A 24787-nucleotide genomic window follows, 5' to 3' on the forward strand; every position below is an offset into this window, starting at 1 on the left:
ACTACCTGGCCTGTGTGGTGGGTTCCCTGGTGATGCCTCCTGCCTGGGCTCATTCTGTGGAGTCTCTGCGGGTTATTTTCCAGACACTTTCTATTTGCAATCTCTTGTAAGACTTTTTATTGTGTGCTTTTATGGCCTTGTGGAACTCGTGAACCGTAGAGAGGTTTGTGTGTCTGAAACTAGAATAGTTGAATGATTTATTCAAAAAATGTTATAGTCTATGAGTTAGCTCAGAAGAGGCACATGGCAGAATGGCCGAGTATGATGCTGAAGCCAGACATCCTGGCCTTCAGCCCAGCTCCTCTGCTTACTAGCTGCGTGACTCTGGGCGCACCATTCAACTTCTCTGTTCCTTAGTTCTTTAGCTGTAAAATAAGGCCAATGAGTGGGTGTCCAAACATTCCTGGTTTATATCTGTGCCTGGCACAAGTGTTAATAGTGCCACCTTTCAACTCTAAAGTATTCTTATTTGGATCATCAATTATATGTCTGCCATACCAATAAGAGAATCTATATCAAAAATTTGTTTGGAAGACTAAAAATATAGAAAACAATACCTAATTGTAACATGCTCGGTAAATATTAGCTGCTATTGTTTATTTATATGCTATTTATTTTACAAGTAGACTGGTATTTTAAATACCTGATTTCATGTATTACTCCAGGAGCAAGAACTGTTACCATAGACTTTGGGGTCTGAAAGTAACTTATATTATTGGAAAATCAGGAGCCACCGTGGTATGAGCAAGTGTAATACAATTTCAAAAATTCTCTTCCTTTCTAATCTGGCGTGGGTGAAATAAGTAGCGTGGAAGAAATAACTGTTTTCATTCATTTCACTAAAACGGTAATCACCGCAATGGCATGATGGTTTTACAGACAAAATACGGTGGAGGTTGTTAATTTGGTTCGTGTGTTTTCCTGCGCTATTCTTTCCAATTTGATCTCTAGTTTTCTTTCTTTGACCTTTCTTTGGGCATCACCTTTTCCTCTCATGCAGGAGAGGCTAATGCTAATCGCAGTCCCTTCTTCATTGGTCCTTGTCCCCAGAGATAAATAAAATTAAACATAATTCAAAAAGCTTATTTGAAGTAATGGTTTCTTCTGCTCACTCTTAAAATATTTTTTTCACGTTGAACATTAGGTAAAAAAAATACAAATTATTGGTATTTCGACTTTATTTTTCACAAATATGTACTTTGGGTAGAGATGCTGCTGAACCTAGAAGATGCTCTATCTGGTTAGGCACGGGGGTGGGATAAGCCTGCAGGTGCCGTGGTGTGATGGACTTTGACTCCTGGTTCTATCGCTTGCTAGCTGTGTGATCTTGGGGATGCCATTTATTTCATCTCTCTGAGCTTTGGTATTTCTCATCCTTAAAATGAAAAGAATGATACTTCCTGCTTTACAGGGTGATTATGAAGATGAAATATGATGATAAGGATTAGTATACTGTCAACAAATGGATGGTGTGGTAATTAACAGAGTCATCAGTCCTTTTAAATTCTAGAATATTTGAAAACAAAGAGTTCCTTTCTCAAAAGATGGTTGAGGTGATTGAAAGAGACTTCTTTTAGGAGGAAGATGTGCAGAGGCTGTGTCTCTGATGATAAAAATACTTTGATGATATGGATTTCATACAGGAGAAGCTAGTGCTCTTCATCACAGAGCTAAATACAGACCTGCCCAGGACCTGGAGAAACTAAAGGAGGATATAGGGTCAGTGAGACATAGCTGCAGGCTTGCCTGGATCCCTTGTATCAGTCTTCTGAGAATAAAAACACTATGGCTTTTGCTACTCTTCTGTCTTCCAGATTGCTCAGTAAATGTCTTTTGTAGCATACCCTAACCAGAAACATAAAGGGAAGAGAATTCTGGGAAATGAGGTTCAGTCTAGCCAAGGTGACACATTACAAAGCTGGGACATTAACAGTTATCCAATCTAGTTTAATCTAACACCTTTGAATTATTTTAAAACCAACCCCAAATACTATATACTTTTTCCCTAGAAAACTTCAGTATGTGGCTGGGTGCTGTGGCTCATGCCTATAATCCCAACACTTTGGGAGACCGAGATGGGAGGATCACTTGAGCCCAGGACTTTGAGACCAGCCTGAGCAACATAGTGAAACACCGTCTTTACCCAAAAATTTAAAATGGTGCATGTGTCTGTGGTCCCAACTACTCAGGAGGCTGAGGTGATAGGATTGCTTGAGCCCAGGAAATTGAGGCTGCAGTGAGTCATGATAACGCCACTGCACTCTACCCTGGGTAACAGAGTAAGACCCCGTCTCAAAACACACAAAAAAAGCACTTCAGTATGTGACTGTAAAAGCTAAACACTCTTTTAAAAAAATAATAAAAACAAAACTATAATGGTATTATCAAATCTCAAAAAAAACCTAAAAATAATTCCTTAATATTATCAAATACCCAATCAGCATTCACATGTCCTTAATTATGAACATTTTTCTGTAATTGGCTTGTTGAGAATCAGGATCCTAATAAGTTCCATTCTTTTTGGGATCCTAATTACATTTGGTTGAGTTCTTATTTTGGTAATTGCAATGTAAGAGGTCAAGTGATTCACTAATACAGAAAACAAGTACAAAACTGAACAAAATTGTAAAGAAAAAAACATACACCCAACCATTGGAAACTGAAAATCCACCAAAGGGAGGTGAAAAATTGACAAGTGTTGATTCTTGAGAAACTTCTATAGCTTTGGCCAAGAATGGGTGAGAATATGTGGCATTCTTGCTTGGAACTGATTCCATATCCTCTTCCTGCCACACTCTATCATTGATAAATAAATAAATAAATAAATAAATAGGCCAATCATGGTGGCTCACTTCTGTAATACTAGTGCTTTGGGAGGCTGAGGTGGGATGATCTCTTGAGGCCAGGATTTCAAGACCAGCCTGGTCAATATAGTGAGATGTTGTCTCTACAAAAAAATAAAATATTAGGCGAGTGTAGTGGCAAATGCCTGTAATCCCAGCTATTCAGGAGGCTGAAGTGGGAGGATCACTTGACCCCAGGAGGTCGAGGCTATGGTGAGCTATGATTGCACCACTGCATTGTGGCCTGGGTGACAGAGGGAGACCCTGTCTCTAAAACTAAAATAAAAATGTAACTGTCAGTTCAGGACTGGTGGCGAAAACCAAAGCCTTACAGCCAAAGGTCGACTTGATTCAGGGTGGAGGATGGGGGCACTGAAAGCCTGTGGCTTTGTCAGCTAAAAAAAGCAGACTCACGTTATAATATTTTGGGAAATCCTGCAGCATGACTAGCCCACGGTAGCAGTTGTGATGGGTGGTAGACCAGCCAGAAATTTAACAGGGAGATCGTGCAAGTGAGAGAGACATTAAAGGTGTGAAATAAGCTTTTCTAGGCTTTCTGGGAAACTAAACATAAGCAGGGAAGACCCAAGAGAGCACAGCAAAAAGTAAAAGCCAGAGAGACTTGAGATGACTGCCACTTTGAATGCCATTCCTCAATCCATACACCTTGGTTCATGAAGGGTGAAAGCCCAGTGGGTTCAAGGTGTCTGAGATAGCGTCTGTCTCAATTATTGGTCAGCTGTTCAAGTACGCAACACAAATATGACCTCAATGGAATTGAAAAAAAATTCTGAACAGAGACATCAGTGGGTACAGACCATGGGGAATGAGATTCTACAGTTTATATTCAGATAAGTTACCAAAACAAAACAAAACAAAAACCTTCAGAAAAATAGGGTAATCAAGAGTTGCTGTTAGATATGCATGTGCTCTCTCTCTCTTTCTCTCTTTATATATATAGGTAGATATATATATATATACACACACACACATATATCTGAACATATAAACATTTAAGATTATTTAAGATTATATATGTAATCTTAAATTATGCATATTATATATATAATCTTAAATGTCTAGTTTTCAGCTAAAATGTAATAAACATGCAGACCAACAAGAAAGTGTGACCCATACTAAAGAAGATGAGTATTTAAGTTAAGACCAACTCCCGAGGAGGCCCAGGTGCTAGATTTAACAAAGACTTAAAAATAGCTATTATGATTATATTTAAAGAACTAAAGTATATTTGAATAGTTGCTATAAAATATGCCAACTGTGAGTCAACAAATAGAGAATCAAATAGAAATTATAAAAAAGAACCAAGTAGAATTTCTAGAATTGAAAAGTATACTACTAACTGAAATGAAAAATTCCCTAGTTGAACACAAGAGCAGATTAGAAATGGTAGAAGAAAGATTCAGTGATCCTGAAGGTAGATCAAAAGAAAGTATCCAGGACAGGTGCAGTGGCTCACACCTATAATCCTAGCACTTTGGGAGGCTGAGGTGAGTGGATCGCTTGAGCCCAGGAGTTTGAGACCAACCTGGGCAACATGGAGAAACCACGTCTCTACAAGAAATAAAAAATTAGCCAGGTATGGTGGTGCACATTTGTAGTCCTAACTACTTGGGACGCTGAGGTGGCAGGATTACCTGAACCTAGGGAGGTTGAGGCTGTGGTGAACCAAGATCGCACCACTGCACTCCAGCCTGTGTGACAGAGCAAGACTCTATCTCAAAACAAACAAACAAACAAACAAACAAAAAAACAAAAAAGGAATTATCCAAACCAACGAGCAGAGAGGGCTGGGCATGGTGACCCATGCCTGTAATCCCAATACTTTTGGAGGCTGTGGCAGGTAGATCACTGGAACCCAGGAGTTCGAGACCAGCCTGGGAAACATGGCGAAACCCTGTATCTACAAAAATTACTCAGGTGTCATGGTATGCACCTGTAATCCCAGCTACTCAGGAGGCTTAGGTGGAAAGATCTCCTGGGCCCACGAAGTCAAGGCTGCAGTGAGCCAGATCATGGCAATGCACTCCAGCCTGGGTGACAGAGTGAGACCCTGTCTCAAAATAAATACATAAAAATTTAAAAAGCAGAAAAAAATTCAGAGGAAAATCAAGAGAGCCCTGTGCAACAACATCATGTGTTCCAACATAATTTTAACACATGTTTAAAGGGAATCTCAAATGGAGAGGAGCAAAAAAGACAAAAATTTGAAAGAAAAATCTGAAAACTTCCCAAATTTGATGAAGATTATCTATAAATCCAAGCTCAGTGAACCTCAATTAGGATAAACCACAAAAAAAAAAAAAAACCACACCTAGACAAATCATATTCACACTGTTGAAAGACAAAATCTTGAATATAACAAGAGGAAAACAGTTCATCACATACAGGGCAACAATAATGTGATTAATAGCTGATTCTGATCAGAAACAGTGGAGACCAGAGGATGATGGTGTGACATAATCAAAGAGTAGAAAGGAAAAAACAAACAAACCTGTCAACTAAGAATTCTATATCCAGGAGAACAATCCTTCAAAAATGAATGTGAAGGAGGTTTGACTCATGGTTCTGGAAAGATGGAGTAGATGTACATTTTTCTATTCCTCTTACTAAATACAACTAAAACTCTGGACACTGCACATGAAAGAATTATAAGCAGACCATGGAAAGTTAAAGCAGAGTGGCTGAAGACCTCAGAGTCCTAGAAATGACATTATGGTGAGCCCAGGAGTTCAAGACCAGCCTAGGCAACATGACAAAACCTGGTCTCTACAAAAAATACAAAAATTAGCCAGGTGTCATGGTATGCGCCTGTAGTCCCAGATACTCAGGAGGCTTAGGTGGAAAGATCCCCTGGGCCCAGGAAGTTGAGGCTGCAGTGAGCCAAGATTGTGCCACTGTACTCCAGCCTGGGTGACAGAGTGAGACCCTGTCTCTTTTATTTCCTTTTTGCTGCATATATCCCTGACTTGGAGCTAAAGAAGCAAGCAACTCAGAAATGCTAACAGGTACAGACAAAGGAAGTCTCAACAAAAGCCTGCTCTCCCTAGCCAAAGGAGCAAGTAGGAAATGGGCAGTCTAACAACACAGAAAGCTTTTAGACAGTAACCACTCTACTCTATCCAAACACCAAAGAAGAAACTGTCCAGCAAAGGCTGAGTGGGGAGTCTAGGCTTGTACCCTCGTGAAGCTGTATTTAGGTGCCAGAGAAGGCCTAGCCAGGTCTTTCTTATTGTCTGGTAGTAAAGTGGTTACCCCTACCTTGATGTATACAACCAAGTGGGGAGCCAAAACTGTTACCCACATCTAGTAGTAATGAGGGGTCCCTTCTGAATTGTTAATGGAGGCTGAGCAAGGAACCTGAACTTCTGCTTCTGCCTGGCAGTAACAGGATCACACCTTCTCTCTTCCCCTGCCAGGGTGGTGTCAGAGAAAGACAGCTAAAACAGGGTGTTTAATAAGATCCAGAGTCTTTTAACATAATAAGAACATGTCCAGGTTTAAGTTGAAAAGTCACTTGCCATTCCAAGAACCAGGAAGATATCAAAGTGAATTTAAATAAATAGCAGATGTCCACACTGAGATGACAGAGATGTTAGACTTACCCACCAAAGATTTTAAAGAAACCATGGGAGAAAAAAGTAATCAGTGAGGAACTATGATCACACTTGAAACAAATGAAAAAATTCAAAGCTTCAGCAAAGAAACAGAAAACATAAGAAGAACCAAATGCAAATTTTAGAACTGAAAATTGAAAAATCAAACTAAAAAGCTCAGTGTATGGGCTCAACAGCAGAATGGAGGGCACAGAGGGGGAAAAATCAGTGAACTGTAAACTAGAACAAAAGAAATTACCCAATCTGAACAATGGAAAGAAAATAGTAAATAAAGAAATGTTGAGAGCCACAAGGATCTACGTGATTATAACAAAAGATCTTACATTTATGTATTGAGAATCCCAGAGGAGAAAAGAAAGAAGACAGCACGAAAAGAGTACTTTACAAAATAATGGCTGAAAACACCTCCAGTTTGGCAAGAGACTAAAACCCACAGATTCAAGGAGCTAAGCAAACCCCAGTGAGGGTAATTCTGAAGAAATCTGCAAGAAGACACTGTTATAATTAAATTTCTGAACACTAAAGACAAAACTTTTAAAAGCAGCCAGGAAAAATGACACCTTACCTATAGGGGGAAAAAAAAAGCAATTTGAATGACAATGGATTTCCCATTGGTGACCATGAAGGCCAGAGGAAATGGCATGATGTTTTTTAAGTGCTAAAAGAAAAGTACTGTTAACCCAGAATCCTTATCCAGTGAAGTATCTTTTTGGAATAAGGAGAAATCAAGACATTCTCAGATAAAGGCAGACTAAGAGAATTTGTTGCTAGCCAGCCTATCCTAAAAGGATGGCTAAAGGAATTTTCTTAAACAGAAAGAAAATGATTAAAGAAGGAACTTTTGAATATTGGACTAGAAGGAAGAACATGGTAAGCCCAAATATGAGTATATACAATAGGCTTTCCTTCCTCTCTGGAGTTTTCTAAATTTTATTTGACAGTTGAAACACATTATAACATCGTCTGATATGGTTCTAAATGTATTTAAAGGAAATATTTAATATGATTATATTATAAACAAGGGAAGCTAAAGGGATTTAAAGAGAGTTATGGTTTTGATACTTCGCTGGAACTGTTAAAATGACATGAGTAGACTGATACATTTATGACTATACATACACACACAAGTAGAGTGATATGTTTATGAATATGCATACACCTTTTGGCAGCCACTAAAAAAGCTACACAAAGAGGTATGCTCAAAAGCACAATATGTAAATAAAAATGGAATTCTTTTTTAAAAGTTTGGGTAACCCACAGGAAGTCAGAAAAAGGAAAACAGAGACAAAAAAAATAGAGGACAGAAAACAAAAAATAAAATGACAGACTTAAGTCTTTGACGTATCAATAATTATATTAAAGTACATTGCCTAAATATATCAGTTAAAAAGACAGATTGGCGTAGTAGGTTAAAAAACCAACCCAATTATATGCTGTGTACAAGAAACTTCAAATATTATGATATAAAGCAAGTTGACAACAAAATGATGGGAAAATATATATTATGTAAACATGAATCAAAAGAAAGTCAGAGTGGCTATATTCATATCATGTAAAGCAGACTTCAAAGCAAAGAAAATTACCAGAGTTGAGGAAGAACATATATGATGATAAAATGGTTAATCCTTCAAGAGGACATAGTAATACAGTGTATGCCCCAGTGAGTGGAGCTGAAACATGTGAAACAAAAAGTAATAAAATTGAAAGGAGAAGTAGACTAATCCACAATTTTAGTTGGGGACCTTAACACTCCTTTCTCAATAATTGATAGTACAATTAGACAGCAAGGGTACAGAAGAACTCAACAATACCATCAACCAAAGGATCTGATAGAGATTTCTAGCACTATCTACCCTATAACTGCAGAATACCTCTTTTCAGGTATGCATGGAACATATACCAAGTTAGACCATATCCTGTGCCATCAGATGAACCTCAACAAATTTTTAAAAATTGAAGACATACAGAATGTGTTCTCCAACCACAATAGAATCAAACTAGAAATCAGTAACAGAAATATAATAGGAAAATCTCCAAACACATGGAAACTATGAAACACGCTTCTAAATAATCCTTAGGTCACAGGGGAAGTCCCAAGGTGAATCAAACAATGCACTGAACTGGCTGAAAATGAAACATATCAAAATTTGTGGGATACAGTGGAAACAGTGCTAAGAGGGAAATTTACAGAACTGCATGTGTACATTAGAAAAGATAAAAAGTCTAAAATCAATATGTTTCAGCCCAACCCAGAAAAAAAAGGAGAAAACTAAACCCAAAGCAAGCAAAAGTAAGGAAATAATAAAAACAGAAATGAATGAAATAGAAAACAGAAAAACAGAGAAAAATCAGTTAAATGAAGAGCTGGGTCTTTGAAAAGATTTATAAAATTGACAAACCTCTAGCAAGTCTGACAAAGCAAAAAGAGAACACCCAAATTCCTAATAAGAGAAATGAAACAAGATATTAGTGCAAACTCTTTAGACATCAAAAGGATAATGAGGGAATACTGTGAACACCTGTGTACACATAAATGTGACAACTTAGATGAGGAACAACACTTCCTCAAAAAACTCCAAATACCACAGTTCACCCAATATGAAGTAGATAATTTGAATATTCCTGTAACTATTAAGGAAATAGAATTAGAAATTTTAAAACTTCTCAAAAAACAAATCTCCAGGCCCAAATGGATTCATTGAAGAATTTTACTAGACATTTAAAGAAGAATCAACACCAATTCTACACAATTTGTTTTAGAAAATGAAAAGAAGGGAACACTTTCTAATCATTTTATGAAGCTAGTATTGCCTTGATCCCCAAACCAAAAGCAGTAAAAAAATAAAAGGTTACTACAGGTGAACATCCCTCATAAATACAGACACAAAAATCCTTAACAAAATGTTAGCAAATAGAATTTATCAGTGTATTTTTAAAAACATGATAATTGAGGTTTATTCCAGGAGTACAGTCTGGTTAAATATTTAAAAATCAGTCAGTGTAATCTACCATAATAAGAAGCTAAAGAAGAGAAAAAAAAAACACATGATTATATCAGTGCAGAGAAAGCATTTAACAAACTTCAACACTCATTTATAACAAAAATTCTCAGGAAAATAGGAATACAAAGATTTTCTCAAACTTAATAAAGAGCATCTACAAAAAACTGTATACCTACCATTATACTTAATGGTAAAAGACCAAGTGCTTTCCCACTAATATCGGGAAAAAGGTAACTATGTCTGTTTCCAGAACTCTTATTCAACATAGTGCTGGGATTTCTAGCCAGTAGAATAAGGTAAGAAATGGAAATAAAAGATATACAGATCAGCAAGGAAGAAATAAAACAGTCCCTATTTGCAGATATATGATTGTTTGTTTACCTAGAAAGTCCCAAGGAATCTACCAAAATCTTCTTAAAACTAATATATCAGTTTACAAAGTTTATAAGATGCAAGATAAACATAAGTTTATTTCTGTAGACTAACAACAAATACATGGACATTGAAATTTAAAATACAATACATTTACAGTTACTAAAACCAAATGAAATGTTTATGTGTAAATCTAATAAAATGTGTATAGTACATGTGTGCTAAAAGCTATGCAACACTAATGAAAGAAATATCTGAGTAAATGAAGAGACAATGCTCATGAATTGGAAAATTCAGCCTAGTAAAGATGTCAGTTCTTCCCCCAATTGTTTAATGTAATTCCTATCAAAATCCCAGCAAGATTTTTTGTAGATATTGACTTGATTATTCGGAAATATATATGGAAAGGCAAAGGAACTAGAATTGCTAAAACAATTTTGAAAAATAATAATGTGAGAGGAGCCAATCTACCCAATTTGAAGACTTACTACATAGCTACAGTAATCAAGACTGTTTGATATTGGTGGAGGGATATGCTTATAGATCAGTGGAACAAAATAGAGAATCCAGAAATAGACCCACACATATATGATGCCCAACTGATTTTTGACAGTTGCCAAGGCAATTTAATGAAGGAAAGAAAGTCTTTTCAACATATGGTGCTGGAACAATTGGACATCCGTGGGTAGAAAATGAACCTCTACCTTAGTCTCACACCTTACATGAAAATTAACTCCAAATGAATCACAAAGTTAAAATTTAAACTGCAAAACTCTAAAACCTTTAGAAAAAAACACAGGAGAAAATCTGAGATCTAGGCCTAGGCAAAGAGTGTATAGACTTGACACCAAAAAGTGTGATCACCCACATATGGAAAAATAAACTGGACTTTATGAGAATTAGAACTTCTTTTCTGTGAAAGAGCCTGTTAAGAGGATATAAAGGCAAGCTACAGAGTGGGAGAAAATATTCACAACCCATATATCTGACAAAAGCCATATATATTTACAATATATAAAAAACTCAACACTCAACAATAAAAAACCAAACAATCCAATTAGAACATGTGCAGAAGACATGAAGAGACACTTCACAGAAGAAGATATACAGATGGCACATAAGCACATGAAAAGATGCTCAACATCATTAGCACTGGAGAAATACAAATTAAAACCATAATGAGATACAACTACACACCTATCAGAATGGCTAAAATTAAAAAGTAGTGACTGGCTAGGATACAGAGAAACTGGATCATTTATCCATTGCTGGTGGTTATGTGACAGAGTACAGCCATTCTGGAAAACAGTTTGACGTTTTCTTTAAAATCTAAACATTCGGCTGGGCACAGCGGCTCACTCCTGTAATCCTAGCACTTTGGGAGGCAAAGGCAGGCTAATCTCATGAGGTCAGGAGTTCGAGACCAGCCTGGCTAACATGGTGAAACCCCGTCTCTACTAAAAATACAGAAATTAGCTGGGCCTGGTGGCGCGTGCCTGTAATCCCAGCTACTCGGGAGGCTGAGGCAGGAGAATCGCTTGAACCCGGGAGGTGGAGTTTGGAATGGGCCAAGATTACGCCACTGCACTCCAGCCTGGATGACAGAGTGAGAGACTCTGTCTCAAAAAAAAAAAAAAAAGAAAATAAAGTAAACATTCGACCACTATATGCCCTCCTTTGGCATTGATTCCAAAGGGATGCAAACTTATGTTCATACAAAAACCTGTACATAGCATCTTTATTCGTAATAGCCAAAAAAAACTAGAAACAGCCCAAATGTCCTTCAGTGGGTGAATATTTAGACAAACTGATACACCCACACCGTGGAATACTACTCAATAGTAATAAGGGATAAACTGTTGGTACGCAGAGCAACCTGGATAAATCTCCGGAGAATTATGCTGAGTGGAAAAAAAGCCAGTTCCAAAAGTTTACATACTGTATGATTCCATTTATATTAATATAACATTCTTGAAATGACAAAATTATAGGAGTGGGAAGGGATTAGTGTTTTCCAGGGGTTAAGAAGGGGTTGAGGGTTGGGAAGGAAGTGGTCTTAACTATAAAAGGGCAACATAAGGGATCCTTGTGATGGAAATGTTCTGTGTCTTGACTGTGTCAATGTCAGCATCCTGGTTGAGATATAGTACAGAGTTTTGGAAGATGGTGCCATTGGGGAAAACTGGATATAGAATTCACCAGTTCCTCTGTTACCTTTTACATCTTCATGTGAATCAACAGTTACCCATAATACAGGTTTAATATTTTAAAATGAAGGAGAAATAAAGTCATTGTAGATTAACAAAGACAGTGAATCTGCTAGCAGATCTGCCATACTAAGAAATACTAAGCAGTTTTTCTAGACTGAAAGGGACTGGCACTAGGTGATACCTCAGATAGATACACAGGCAGAACTGACGAGCAGGAAATATGGTAAATAGGTAAGTAGAAAAGACTGCATTTATTTTTTCACTTAATTCCTTTAAAAAACTTACGATTGTTTAAAGCAATAATAGTCACACTGTGTTGTTAAGTTTTTCACATATATAACTGTAATATATATGACAGTAATACTATGCGTTTTGTTTGTTGATATGTCTTCGTCAAGACTATGAAGAGTCTGAAATTTTACTCTGTTTGCAAGCTCATGAGTTAGGCCACTACAGTGTCATCAACGCTGGCAGAAAACATGAAGTTTCTGTGTCAGACTTACAGATTTTTCTAGTCACAGCACAGCAGGCAACATGCACTTCATGTTCACATCGCTTCCCCTTGTCCCCCAAGTCCCATAAGGATGACACAGTAGGTCTCTGTCACAGCCGGAGAATCCTGAGCTTAGGAGACTTCCAGTCTTATAAAGAGGTTTATAATAAACATATCCAACCTTTGACATTATTGTTCTGGCCAGGAAACAAACCTGCCTTCTGTCATCTTCTGAGACTGTTGGTTACGCAAACATCCTTCAAAAGATAATCCAGGACAAAAACTACCACAAGGCATATAGAATTGCCCCATGCCACCACCACGACCAGAGAATATTTTAAGTCTGTCAATTTATAACTTCTCTCTTTTTCCCCCCTTGCTATTTATTTGTTGAAAACATGTCCGATCTCTTTTTATTTTTATTTATTTATTTATTTTTGAGTTGGAGTCTTGCTCTGTCGCCCAGGCTGGAGTGCAGTGGCACAATCTCGGCTCACTGCAGCCTTCGCCTCCCGGGTTCAAGCAATTCTCCTGCCTCAGCCTCCCTAGTAGCTGGAATTATAGGTGTGTACCACCACGACTGGCTAATTTTTGTATTTTTAATAGAGACAAGGTTTCACCATGTTGGCCAGGATGGTCTTGAGCTCCTGACCTCCAGTGATCCGTCTGCCTTGGCCTCCCAAAGTGCTGGGATTATAGGCATGAGCCACTGCGCCCGGCCCTGATCTCTCTTTTTTTTTCTTTTTATTATACTTTTTAAGTTCTGGGATACATGTGCAGAATGTGCAGGTTTGTTACTTAGGTATACACGTGCCATGGTGGTTTACTGCACCCATCAACCCATCACCTACATTGGGTATTTCTCCTAATGCTATCCCTCCCCTAGTCCCCCACCCCCTGACAGGCCCCAATGTGTGATGTTCCCCTCCCTGTGTCCATGTGTTCTAATTGTTCAACTCCCTCCTGTGAGTGAGAACATGCAGTGTTTGGTTTTCTGTTCTATTGTTAGTTTGTTGAGAATGATCGTTTCCAGCTTCATCCATGTCCCTGCAAAGGACATGAGCTCATCCTTTTTTATGGCTGTATAGTATTCCATGGTGTATATGTGCCACATTTTCTTTATTGAGTCTGTCATTGATGGGCATTTGGGTTGGTTCCAAGTCTTTGCTATCATGAGCAGTGATACAATAAACATACATGTGCCTGTGTCTTTATAGCGGAATGATTTATAATCCTTTGGGTATAACCCAATAATGGGATTGCTGGGTCAAATGGTATTTCTGGTTCTAGATCATTGAGGAATCACCACAAATGATCTATTTTTAAAAGAATTTCCCGTGGCCTGGGTTTTGTTCATTCCATCTTTGTGGAATCATTTTAGTATATTCTTCTACCCCTTGTATTTCCTACAATCTTTGTTTAGATTTAAAGTCTTGATTATATTTAGGCTTTAGGTAGGATGTGTGTGTGTGTGTGTGTGGCGTGTGTGCATGTATGTGTGTGTGTATGTATAAGAGTAATTAAAAATACTTCATGGGGCTGTGTACATTCTTTATATCATATCAGGAGGCATATTATGCATGGCTCTTATTGTGACACTGATAAGATTATTCTTGTTAATAAGATTGATCAGTATTTAAGTAGGCATTGTCAGTCTGAACCATCCATTACAAGGTTCTTCATTAGCCTTTCACTCACTGATTTTAGCAGCCGTTGATACTCATTGCCTAGATTCAGTTCTTTAGGAGAGTTTTTTGTTTGTTTGTTTGTTTGTTTTTTTGTTTGTTTTCCTGAGACGGAGTTTCTCATTCCTGTTGTATAGGCTGTAGTGCTGTGGCGCAGTCACTGCTCACTGCAACCTCTGCCTCCCAGGCTCAAGTGGTTCTCCTGCCTCGGCCTCTTGAGTAGCTGGGACTACAGGCGTGCCCCACCATGCCCAGCTAACTTTTGTATTTTTTGTAGAGATGAGGTTTCACCATGTTGCCCAGGCTGGTCTTGAACTCCTGGGCTCAAGCAATCTTCCCACATTGGCCTCCCAAAGTGCTGGGATTACAGGCATGAGCCATTGCACCTGGCCAAGATTTTTGAAATAGTGATATTCGATTACTCTTTCTGCATTAATTATCTGGAATTCCTCTATAAAGAACATTCACTCATAACTCTTCTATTTTCCTGAGGCATAGTTTGTGTGAGGAAGTCAGAATAAATGCTTGATGCTGTTATTTTCTTCGTAAAAAATGATAGTAAAGTGTAAACATACAGAAGTGCCTCATTCTTTTTAATGGGTGCTTAGCATTTCATTACTATGGATTGTGTCAAATAACATGTTTATTATTTGTTTTAATTTTTTTAAATTTCCATTGGTTATTGGGGAACAGGTAGTATTTGGTTACATGGATAAGTTCTTTAGTGGTGATTTGTGAGATTTTGGTGCACCCCCACCCAAGCAGTATACACTGCAACCGATTTGTAGCCTTTTATCCCTCATCCCCTTCCCACCCTTTCCCCCTGAGTCCCCAAAGTCCATTGTGTCATTCTTACGCCTTTGCATCCTCATAGCTTAGCTCCCACTTATGAGTGAGAACATATGATGTTTGGTTTTCCATTCCTGAGTTACTTCACTTAGAATAATAGTCTCTAGTCTCATCCAGGTCACTAGTGGTGCCTTTTGACTGTTTGCTGAGTGATGGAAATTTGTCACACTCTCCATCCCTTCTGTTGCTTTCCTTGTCAATGTATTGGGAATGACGAAGGAAAGGGAAATGCCTCTTGACTACATAGAGTGCAGTCGTTGTGCTGTGAAAGATGTCCTGGTAGCCATGAGCAGGCTGGCCACCCCTTTTCCTTACAGACTCATTCCTCCTCCAAACAAGCCAGTCCCACTGATACGTGGTTCTGTGGCATCTCCAGTGAATTCAACTCATCGTTAAAGACTTACATGCCTTCCCAGGTGTTTTAAACAGGGGTCAATTTCTCTGCACTAATGCTGAGTGTTGCTTCTTCATCACTTTTCCTGAGAACTTCAGCTATACCTTGGCCTTTTGAGATTATTGGGACTGTTATGTAGAAACCTGTGTGTTTTGCTGTTCTTGCAACCACGCAAGCATTGGAGACATGTAAATATTTTGGTGTCTATGAGACTAGAGCAGTTACGGGCAATAGTACCTTTGGAGACAGCATTTACGATGGTTCCCGCCTGGTTATTGGCAGAGTCCCTATGTTCCATATGTTTTTCCACTGAGACTTTTTTTTTCTTTCCAACTTTCATTTTAAGTGCAAAGGATGGATGTGCAGGTTTGTTACATGGGTAAATTGTGGGCTGTGGGGGTTTGGTGTAGATAATTTTGTCACCCAGGTAATCAGCATAATACTCAGTATGTAGTTTTTCAGTCCGCATCCTCCTCTCACCCTCCACCTTGCTCAAATAGGTCCCAGTGTCTATTGTTCTCTTCTATGTCTCCAGGTATATGCAATGTTTAGCTCCCATTTATAAGTGAGAACATGTAGTATTTGGTTTTCTGTTCCTGCGTTAATTCACATAGGATAATAAGGGCCTCCAGCTCCATTCATGTTGCTGCAAAGGACATGATTCATTCTTTTTTATGGCTGTGTAGTATTCCATGGTGTATATGTACCACGTTTTCTTTATGCAGTCCACTGCAGATGGATATCTAGGTTAATTCCAAGTGGATTCTTATGCATGCCTGAGACTCTTAAGCACAGGAGGTGGAGGTGGTAGGGCCCTGCAGCCGCTCTTCCTGCTGCAGTATACAGGCAAACAGATGAGGTGTTTAAACGCCACCACCAATAGCCACTTAAGTTGTTTTAGCCTGCAGTAATAAACTTGATCATGAGAGACAGTGTTAATTTTGATTTATTAATGTTATCTTTCACAAATGGGAATGGAGATACCCCTCTTCCCCAACTCTCCGGATTAGTCTGCTAGGGTTGCATAACAAATTACCACACACTTAGTGTCTTTTTTTTTTGTTTTTTTTTTTTTTTGAGATGGAGTCTCACTCTGTTGCCAGGCTGGAGTGCAGTGGCGTGGTCTCGGCTCACTGCAACCTCCGCCTTGCGGATTCAAGTGATTCTCCTGCCTCAGCCTCCCAAGTAGCTGGGACTGTAGGTGTGTGCCACCATGACCAGCTAATTTTTGTATTTTTAGTAGAGATGGGGTTTCACCATATTGGCCAGGGTGGGCTCCATCTCTTGACCTCATGATCCGCCCGCCTCGGACTCCCACACGTAGTATCTTGAAACAACAGAAATTTATCCTCTCACAGTTCTGGAGGCTAGCAGTCTGAAATCAAGGTGCTGGCTGTGCCATACCCCATCTGGATTCTCTTAAGGGAAGATCCTTCGTGGTGGCTTCCAGGAATCCTTCTCATTCCTTGGCTTGTAGCCGCCTCACTCCAGTCCCTGCCTCCATCACCACATAGACTTCTCTGTGTTCCTCTGTGCATCCTCTCCTCATCTTATAAGGACACCAGCCATTGGATTTAGGGCCCGCCCTAATGCAATATGATCTTATATTAATTACAAAAATTACAAGTCTGTAAAGTTCCTATTTCTGAATCAGGTCAGATACTAGGGCTGTGAATGAACATTAATTTTGGGAACACTCTTCAACCCACTACACCCTCTTAGTAATTTTCCTGTTTTTTGGCAAAGTGGCAAGCATTTCAAACAGTTTTAGGTAATTATCATGTTGTTTGCTAGCAAAAATAGTTTTATTTATAAGAAGCAGCTGAGCAGTCACCTAAATTGAGAACTGTGTTAGGGGATACAGTTGTGTCAGCCTGGGATGACTGTCATTAGTACTCGCATCACTGTGATAAGTGTCATAGTTATTGATTGCAGACTTAGTTCATTGAAGTTGATGATGAAAGGGAATTATTTTGTTCCCATGCCATCCCATTGGCAAATCAGCCCCTTCTTGTTCCTAGATCTACTTGAGGAGTCTAAATTGCAGGCTAGCAGATACTGTGAGAGACTTGAATCACAATTTGATACATTGTAACAGAGCATGCAGAGAACCACCTAAAGCAGTGTAATGCAAGAATTGTTAAGCAAGAAACAGTGTAGGAGAGTGTGGCCGTTATATGGGAGAGTTCCACAATTATAAATGCTTTCGTTGCTGCTACAGTGAATTCTTGGTAATTGTCTTACTTTTATAGAGTAATAAACTGACTCAGAATGTTTGTCAGATTCTAGATATTCCTGGGAAGAAAACTGCTGCCAGCCATTATTTTGACATGTAGCTTTTCACGTTTGCAGTGTGCCTGTTTATAATTAACAAAACTTTATTAATGTAACATTAAGCATTTAAGGCCTTGGAAATATTGTAGCCCTGCAGTTGCAGGAGGAATAGCCAATGGCTTTGTGTGTGATCGTTTCTAAGCACAGACAGTTCCCTACTTAAAATGGTTTGACTTAAGATTTTTTTTTTGAGTTTACAATTGTGCAAAAGTGATATGCCTTCGGTAGAAACTGTGATTTAAGTATCCATACAACCATTCTGTTTTCCACTTTCAGTTCAGTATTCAGTAATTTACATGATATATTCAACACTTTATCATAAAATAGGCTTTGTGTTGTTAGATGATTTGCCCAACTACAGACTAACATAAGTGTTCTGAACATGTTTAAGGTAGGCTAGGCTAAGCTGCGATATTGGGTAGGTTAGGAGTATTAAATGCATTTTTGACTTAATAATATTTTCAACTTATGATGTATTTATCAGGACAGGACCTAATCCCATGCTAAGGAGCATCTGTACCTGGAAATGCTTAGAAGATAATGTGTACTTCTGCCCACATGGTTTACATTTGCAAGAAAGTACATTAGCCATGCTTGGAGAAAACGTGATTCTTTTAACTTTTGCCACTTAAGTAAGGGCACTTTTGGGTCACAGGAAAAGGAAAAACTAAGATAGGAGCGGGGTTGTCCCAGCTTCTTGTGTTTTTTGGAGTAAATAGTTGACAGGTGTGTGATTGTCTTTTTGAACCAAGAAAAAGGAGATAAATCCCTCTCCCCACAGACTCCCCTGATACGGTTCTGACTTATTAGAGCCTATTTATTGGTACCTCTCAGATGCTGTGTATTGCTTACCTGATGTTGAGGCTTTTATCTTGGCAACTGATGCTTTAGGATTTTCATTTCCTTTGAACTTTTATCTGAAATCCTTCCTAGAAAAAAGTCTTGCCATTGTACTGGCTCTGTGTAGATCTTAATTCTCATTACAGTGGTAGACACTGCTCTTTCTTGCCTCCTTTTAAGCACTGCCTAATTTCCTACACTTATTGTCTCTAAGTGGGAGCCCAGTGGAGTGCCTCAGAACATGGACTCTGGAGCAAGGCTGCCTGGCTGTGCCACTTATTTTGCCAGTAACTTAACCTACCTCCAAGGTTGGATGGAGAATACCTGAGTTAATATTTGTAAAGTGCTCAAACTATGCCTGGTTCATAGTTCGTATATGTGTTTTTTTTTTTTTTTTCTTCAAGATAAACCATGTTCTGTATCTTGATTGTGGTAGTGGTTACATGACTATATATGTTTGTCAAAACTCACTGGAACTGTGCACTTAAAAAGGATGAATTTTACTGTATATTAATTATATCTCAATAAAGCACACCTAAATTTTTTTTAAGGCTAACAAGCAAACTCTTTCATTCAATCAGCAAAGTATTTATTAAGTGTTACACAGTGGGATTATAAAAACATATAATTCTGGCCTGGCATGGTGTTGCATCCCTGTAATCCCAGCACTTTGGGAGGCTGAAGTAGGAGGGTCACTTGAGCTCAGTAGTTCAAGACCAGCCTGGGCAATATATCGAGACCCTGTCTCTACAAATAATAATTTTTAAAAATTAGCTGGGCATGGTGGTTCATGTCTGTGGTTCTAGCTACTTGGGAGGCTGAGGAGGGAGGATTGCTTGAGCCCAAGTGGTCAAGGCTGTAGTGAGCTATGATCACACCACTGCACTCCAGCCTGGGTGACGGAAGGAGACCCTGTCTCAAGAAAAATTTTTCAAAAAATACCATGTAATTCAAAGAGGCTTGTCAGTGTACATGTGTAAACCAGTTATAATACAGGATAAATTTGCATCATGACACGGCAAGAGGTGCAGCCAAGCAGCTTATTAGTCATCTAGGCAAGAAATGCTGTAGGGACTTAGAGACAGGATTGCTTCCTGTAGTCACGAAGACTTCACCAAAGAGTGGAAACTTGAGGTGGGCCTTAGAAGATGGGTAGGATTTGGGGAGGTGGGCATTTGGGAGGGCCCACGAATACAGATACAAAGCCTAGGGGTGGAAATGCATTGTGGAGAGTTTAGGCAACCATGAGAGAGCTGGTTGGATCAAAGTGGATTCTCTCCCACTGTGTAAGGGGCAGCTTTGCCTTATGGTCTAACATAGCCTTTTTTCTTCATCTGTAGAAAGGTCCCCCTTCTGGGAAAGACCGGGTGAAGAAAGGTGGATCCTACATGTGCCATAGGGTAAGTCATGTCACTAAACTGTTTTGCTGTTCTTGTTCTGATAGCAGTTTTATGGATTCATTGTAAATGATGGCCCCAAATGTCTCATACACTTCTGTAAATGCATACCTAACCCCACTGAAACCAGAAAAAAAGGAGGACAGTCATCTCAAATTTGGTTACAAGCATGGAGAAAGGTAACACAAGTAACAGAGGTTGTGAATGACCTATTGTCAACCAAATTTCATCTATTGAATCTTGTCCCTTTGAGAGACCTTTGTTGTCCCATGAACTGCATGGGGGTTGGTGTATATAACTTTTCCAGCATGTAAGTCTGAAAGCACACCCTTAATTTATTTGAGAATCCTGTACATTTCTGGATTTTCTGTTGAGATTCATGTGAGAGTTATGTGTGGAGGGCAGATTGTGATATACTGAAATGGAAGCATCCCGTGTTCTAGGTACAAAGTGTGCCTTGTGAAATAAGCATCATTCCCAGAGAGTGTTTCTTCTCTTTGGGCTATGATTTTAGTGTCTGAGCTGGCTTTCTTCATGAGTTAGAGTGACTTGGTGTTTCCTAAATAAGCTTTATAAGGAATTTGGAAATAGAATACCATCCCTTCCCTTTTTTCTTTGAGTCATATATTTTTCACGTCTCCTGAACTCCAGCTTTCTATCCCTGTGCAGAGATGGCATTTTGCAGATTGTTGTTGCTGCAAAGCTTCCCCTAGTAATTTATTCAGTCCAGGTGGTTAGAGACTTAAAACCACCTATAATGGCTCCAAATTAAGTTACTAATTTGATAAGGATGGCATTATCAAATTTTGTCTTAAACAGTGGTTCTCAAACTTTATTCCACATTGTAATCATCTGGGATCTATATAAAATACTGATGTCTGTCTCCTCACTCACCCCCATTCTGATTTGATTTTTCTTCAGTGTGAGCTGGGCATTGCATTTTTTAAAGCTCTCCAGGTGATGAAAACATACAGCCAAGTTCGGGAATCACTAGCCTAAAGCAAATCTCTCTAGATTATATATATGTGTGAGTTTGTATGTATGTGTATCTTCTGTATTTCTTAGAATTTTTAATCCAGTGATTCAGGTAGAAGTTCATAGAGCAGAGCTCAATTGATGCTTTAGACCTACATTGGTAACAAGATGTAGGCCAATTTATTTTCATGAATTTTTTTTTTTTTTTTTTTTTTTTTTTTGAGACAGAGTCTCACTCTTCACCCAGGCTGAGGTGCAGTGGCACAGTCACAACTCACTACAGCCCTGACCTCCTGGGCTCAAGCAATCCTCCCATCTCAGCCTCCTAAGTAACTTGGCTAATTTTTAAATTTTTTTTAGAGATGGGGTCTTGCTGTGTTGCCTAGGCTGGTCTTGAACATTTGGGCTCAGGAAATTCTTCCTGTCTTTGCTTCCCATAGTGTTGAGATTACAGGCATCAGCCACTGTGCCTGGCCTAAAATTCTAGTTTTAATTTTAAATTAAAAGCATTGTCCCAGGTCTTCCCAATATATTTACATGTTCACGTATACATCAGAGTCTTTAATCCCAGATTGCTTCTCTATTTGAAGTTATTGCTACAAATGTACCTGGATCTTCTTGCCAGGGAACCAGACTTCCATGGAAAACAGGTGAATCTCTCTTTGTACAGTAGTATCTCAAAATCCTAATTGCCACCAGTTATGTCTCTGGCATATGGCACTTTTCTAAATTTAGAATCCATTTACTTTCTAAGTAATTGAGGACCAGAAGATTTTTCATCAAGAATAAATGGGGTAACAGAAGCTTGTAAAAAACATTTTTAAGCAAGTAAAGAACATTAACTGTCCTAATTCCATGCATATGAATGTATCTACTTTCATGTTTCATAATTTTTAGCTTATTTGTAATCTACATTGTTATAAGCTTCCTAGCAGATTCTTTAAAAATATCTTTTGACCTCCTACATGCTTTATTAAGCACACTTACATGGTACTGATTTTTGTATGTTCATCTTGAGTCTTGCAACCATGCAAAACTCATTTATTAGTTCTAGTAATGTTTTTGTAAATTGTATATTTTCTACATAGCTGATCATATGATCTGTGAATATCAACAGTTCTTCCTTTTTAATCTAGATGCCTTTTATAACTTTCTTGCGGTATGTCATTGGCTAGAACCTTCAGTATAGTGTTGAATAGGAATGGTAAGAGTCGACATTCATACCTCATTCTTGATCTTAGGGAATAAACATTCAGTTTTTCAAAATTGGATATGTATTAGCAATAGCTTTTTCATAGACACATGCCTGTTACAGCTTGAGAAAGTTTTTTTCCATTGCTAATTTTTTGTGAGTTTTTTATCAGCAATGGATGTAGATTTTGCTGGGAGCTTTTTCTGCATCTATTGAGATGATAATATGATTTTGCTTTTCCTATCTGTTCATATGGTGAATTACATTGATTTTCAAATATTAAGCTATCCTTGCATTCCTGGGATATGTATCATTCCACTTAGTCATGATGTATTATCTTTTTTATACATTTTCGATTTGATTTGCAAAAATTATGAGTATTTTTGAATCTAGTTTATTCTGTGTTTTCTTGTAATGTCTGTCTAATTTTGGTTTCAGGGTATGCTGACTTCATAGATTGAGTTGTTAAATATTAACTTATTTTAAATTTTTTGTAAGAGTTTATGTAGAATTAGTGTTATTATTGAAATGTTTGATAGGATTCCTTGATGAATGCATTTGGGCTGAGAGTTTTAACAATTAATTAATTTAGAGACAGGGTCGAATTTCTGAACTCAAGCAATTGTCCTGCCTCAGCCTCCTGAGTGGCTGGGACTACAGGTGTGAGCCCATATGCCCATTTTTTTTTTAATTTTACTATAGGCCTAATTTTTTAAATAGATGTAGGACTATACAGTTTATCTGCTTCTTCTTCAGTACATTCTAGTAGTTTGTATCTTTTAAGGAATTTGTCCATTTCATTTGAGTTATTGTATTTATTGGCATAATCTCTGCCTTTCATTGGGTATTTAGACCATTTATTTTTAATGCGGTTTTTGATATGATTGGGTTGAAACGTGCCATCTTGATTTTTTTTCTCTTTGTCTCACCTGTTCTTGTTCTCTGTCTTCTTTTCGATTACATAGTTTTTATCACCCCATTTTCTCTCCTTATGCTTATTAGCTGTAACTCTTTGTTTTATAATTTTAGTGGTTGATTTAAAGTCTATATTATGCATTTTTATCTTTTCTTAGCTTACTTGAAGGATTTGTTTTAATTTAGTCAGTTTCCATGTGATGGGGATAACATTTTAGAAGAGGAGAATAGCAGAGTGACAAAACTGAGTGGGATCCACAGGATTTTCCATAGAAAAATGGTACTTCCAGGATCTTGGTCAAGTGAATTGTTTATTAGGTTGGTCTTTAATATCAGTCTGGTTATATCTGTAAGGTTAGGAAAATAGCACAGGTTGTTGGCTGTGAATTATTTTCAGAGTGCTTAGGCTTTCCAGTAGATGAAGAGTGACAGCTTTTACTAAATTATTGAGATGTGGATTACGGAATTACGTCTGGATTGGAGTTCTATATCTGTTTCTTGCCAGGTATGTGACCTTCGGCAAATTACTTAATCTTTCTAAGCCTCAGTGTTTACATTTATAACATACTATAATTGTACCCATTATAATGTTCTGATGAGGAGTAAATGAACCCACATATATAAGTTCTTGGTACAGTGCTTAGCTTATGGTGAAGGCTCAGTAAAAGTTAGTTGCTCCTATCAGCATCATCTTTATTATAATTAGATTATTTCCCGTCTTCTTTTTTGAAGAAGGAACCAACTAATAAACTCCCAACTAGACAGTCAAAAGCAATGTTCATGGCATAGGTGAAAATCAATAAAAGGAAAAAAATCATAAAAAGAAAGAATAATGTTATAATTCATTTTTTAAAAAATTTTCTTGCTTAGATGATAACTTATTTTTGATCATGGGCCAACACCAGTTTGCCTGGCTAAAGTAAATTCTTTTTTTTTGAGACAGAATCTTACTCTGTCAACCAGGCTGGAGTGCAGTGACATGATCTAGGCTCACTGCAACGTCCGCTTCCCAGGTTCAAGCATTTCTCCTGCCTCAGCTTCCTGAGTAGCCGGGATTACAGGCGTGTGCCACCACGCCTGGCTCATTTTTGTGTAGAGATGGGGTTTCGCCAAATTGGCCAGGCTAGTCTCAAACTCCTGACCTTAAGTGATCCTCCCACCTTGGCCTCCCAAAGTGCTGAGATTATAGACATGAGCCACCATGCCCAGCCTGCCTGGCTAAAGTAAATTCTGATGATCATTCATAATTTTTTGAAAATCTATCCAAAGTATAGCTTCAATAAGGAGATGGGGGCACAGAAAGAAAAACTATGAGGCAACATGTCATCTGGTTAAGGGTGCAGACTTTGGAATCAGATTGAATAGGCTGGAACCTTGGATCCACCATTTATAAACCATGTGACCTTAGGCACACTATTAACATCTGTGTGCCTCAATTTTTCCTCATGTATGCAGTGCAGATACTAATAATGCCTATCTGATAGGATTGTTGAGAGGATTAAGTGAATTAATACATAGAAGTTCTTAGAACAGTTCACATAATAAGTACTCAAGAAATACTCACTGTTGTTGATGTTGTTAGATTAATCCCTCTGGGTCTTTAGCTCAGCCTACAACATTAAGGAAATCCTCACCGTCCTACCAAGATGCA

General features: G+C 38.2%; 1 protein-coding gene across 1 annotated transcript in view; it reads left to right on the forward strand.

Annotated features, from left to right (window-relative positions):
• The window catches only part of SUMF1 (sulfatase modifying factor 1), a 101174-nt gene that overhangs the window by 70923 nt on the left and 5464 nt on the right, over positions 1 to 24787 (forward strand). Inside the window, exon 8 of the mRNA XM_003264918.4 lies at positions 19998 to 20057. Within this exon, the coding sequence (XP_003264966.2) occupies positions 19998 to 20057 (60 nt within the window). The remainder of the gene's footprint in view (positions 1 to 19997; positions 20058 to 24787) is intronic.

The sequence above is a fragment of the Nomascus leucogenys genome, chromosome 21 (genome assembly GCF_006542625.1).
Source record: "Nomascus leucogenys isolate Asia chromosome 21, Asia_NLE_v1, whole genome shotgun sequence".
Taxonomy (NCBI): Eukaryota; Metazoa; Chordata; class Mammalia; order Primates; family Hylobatidae; genus Nomascus; species Nomascus leucogenys.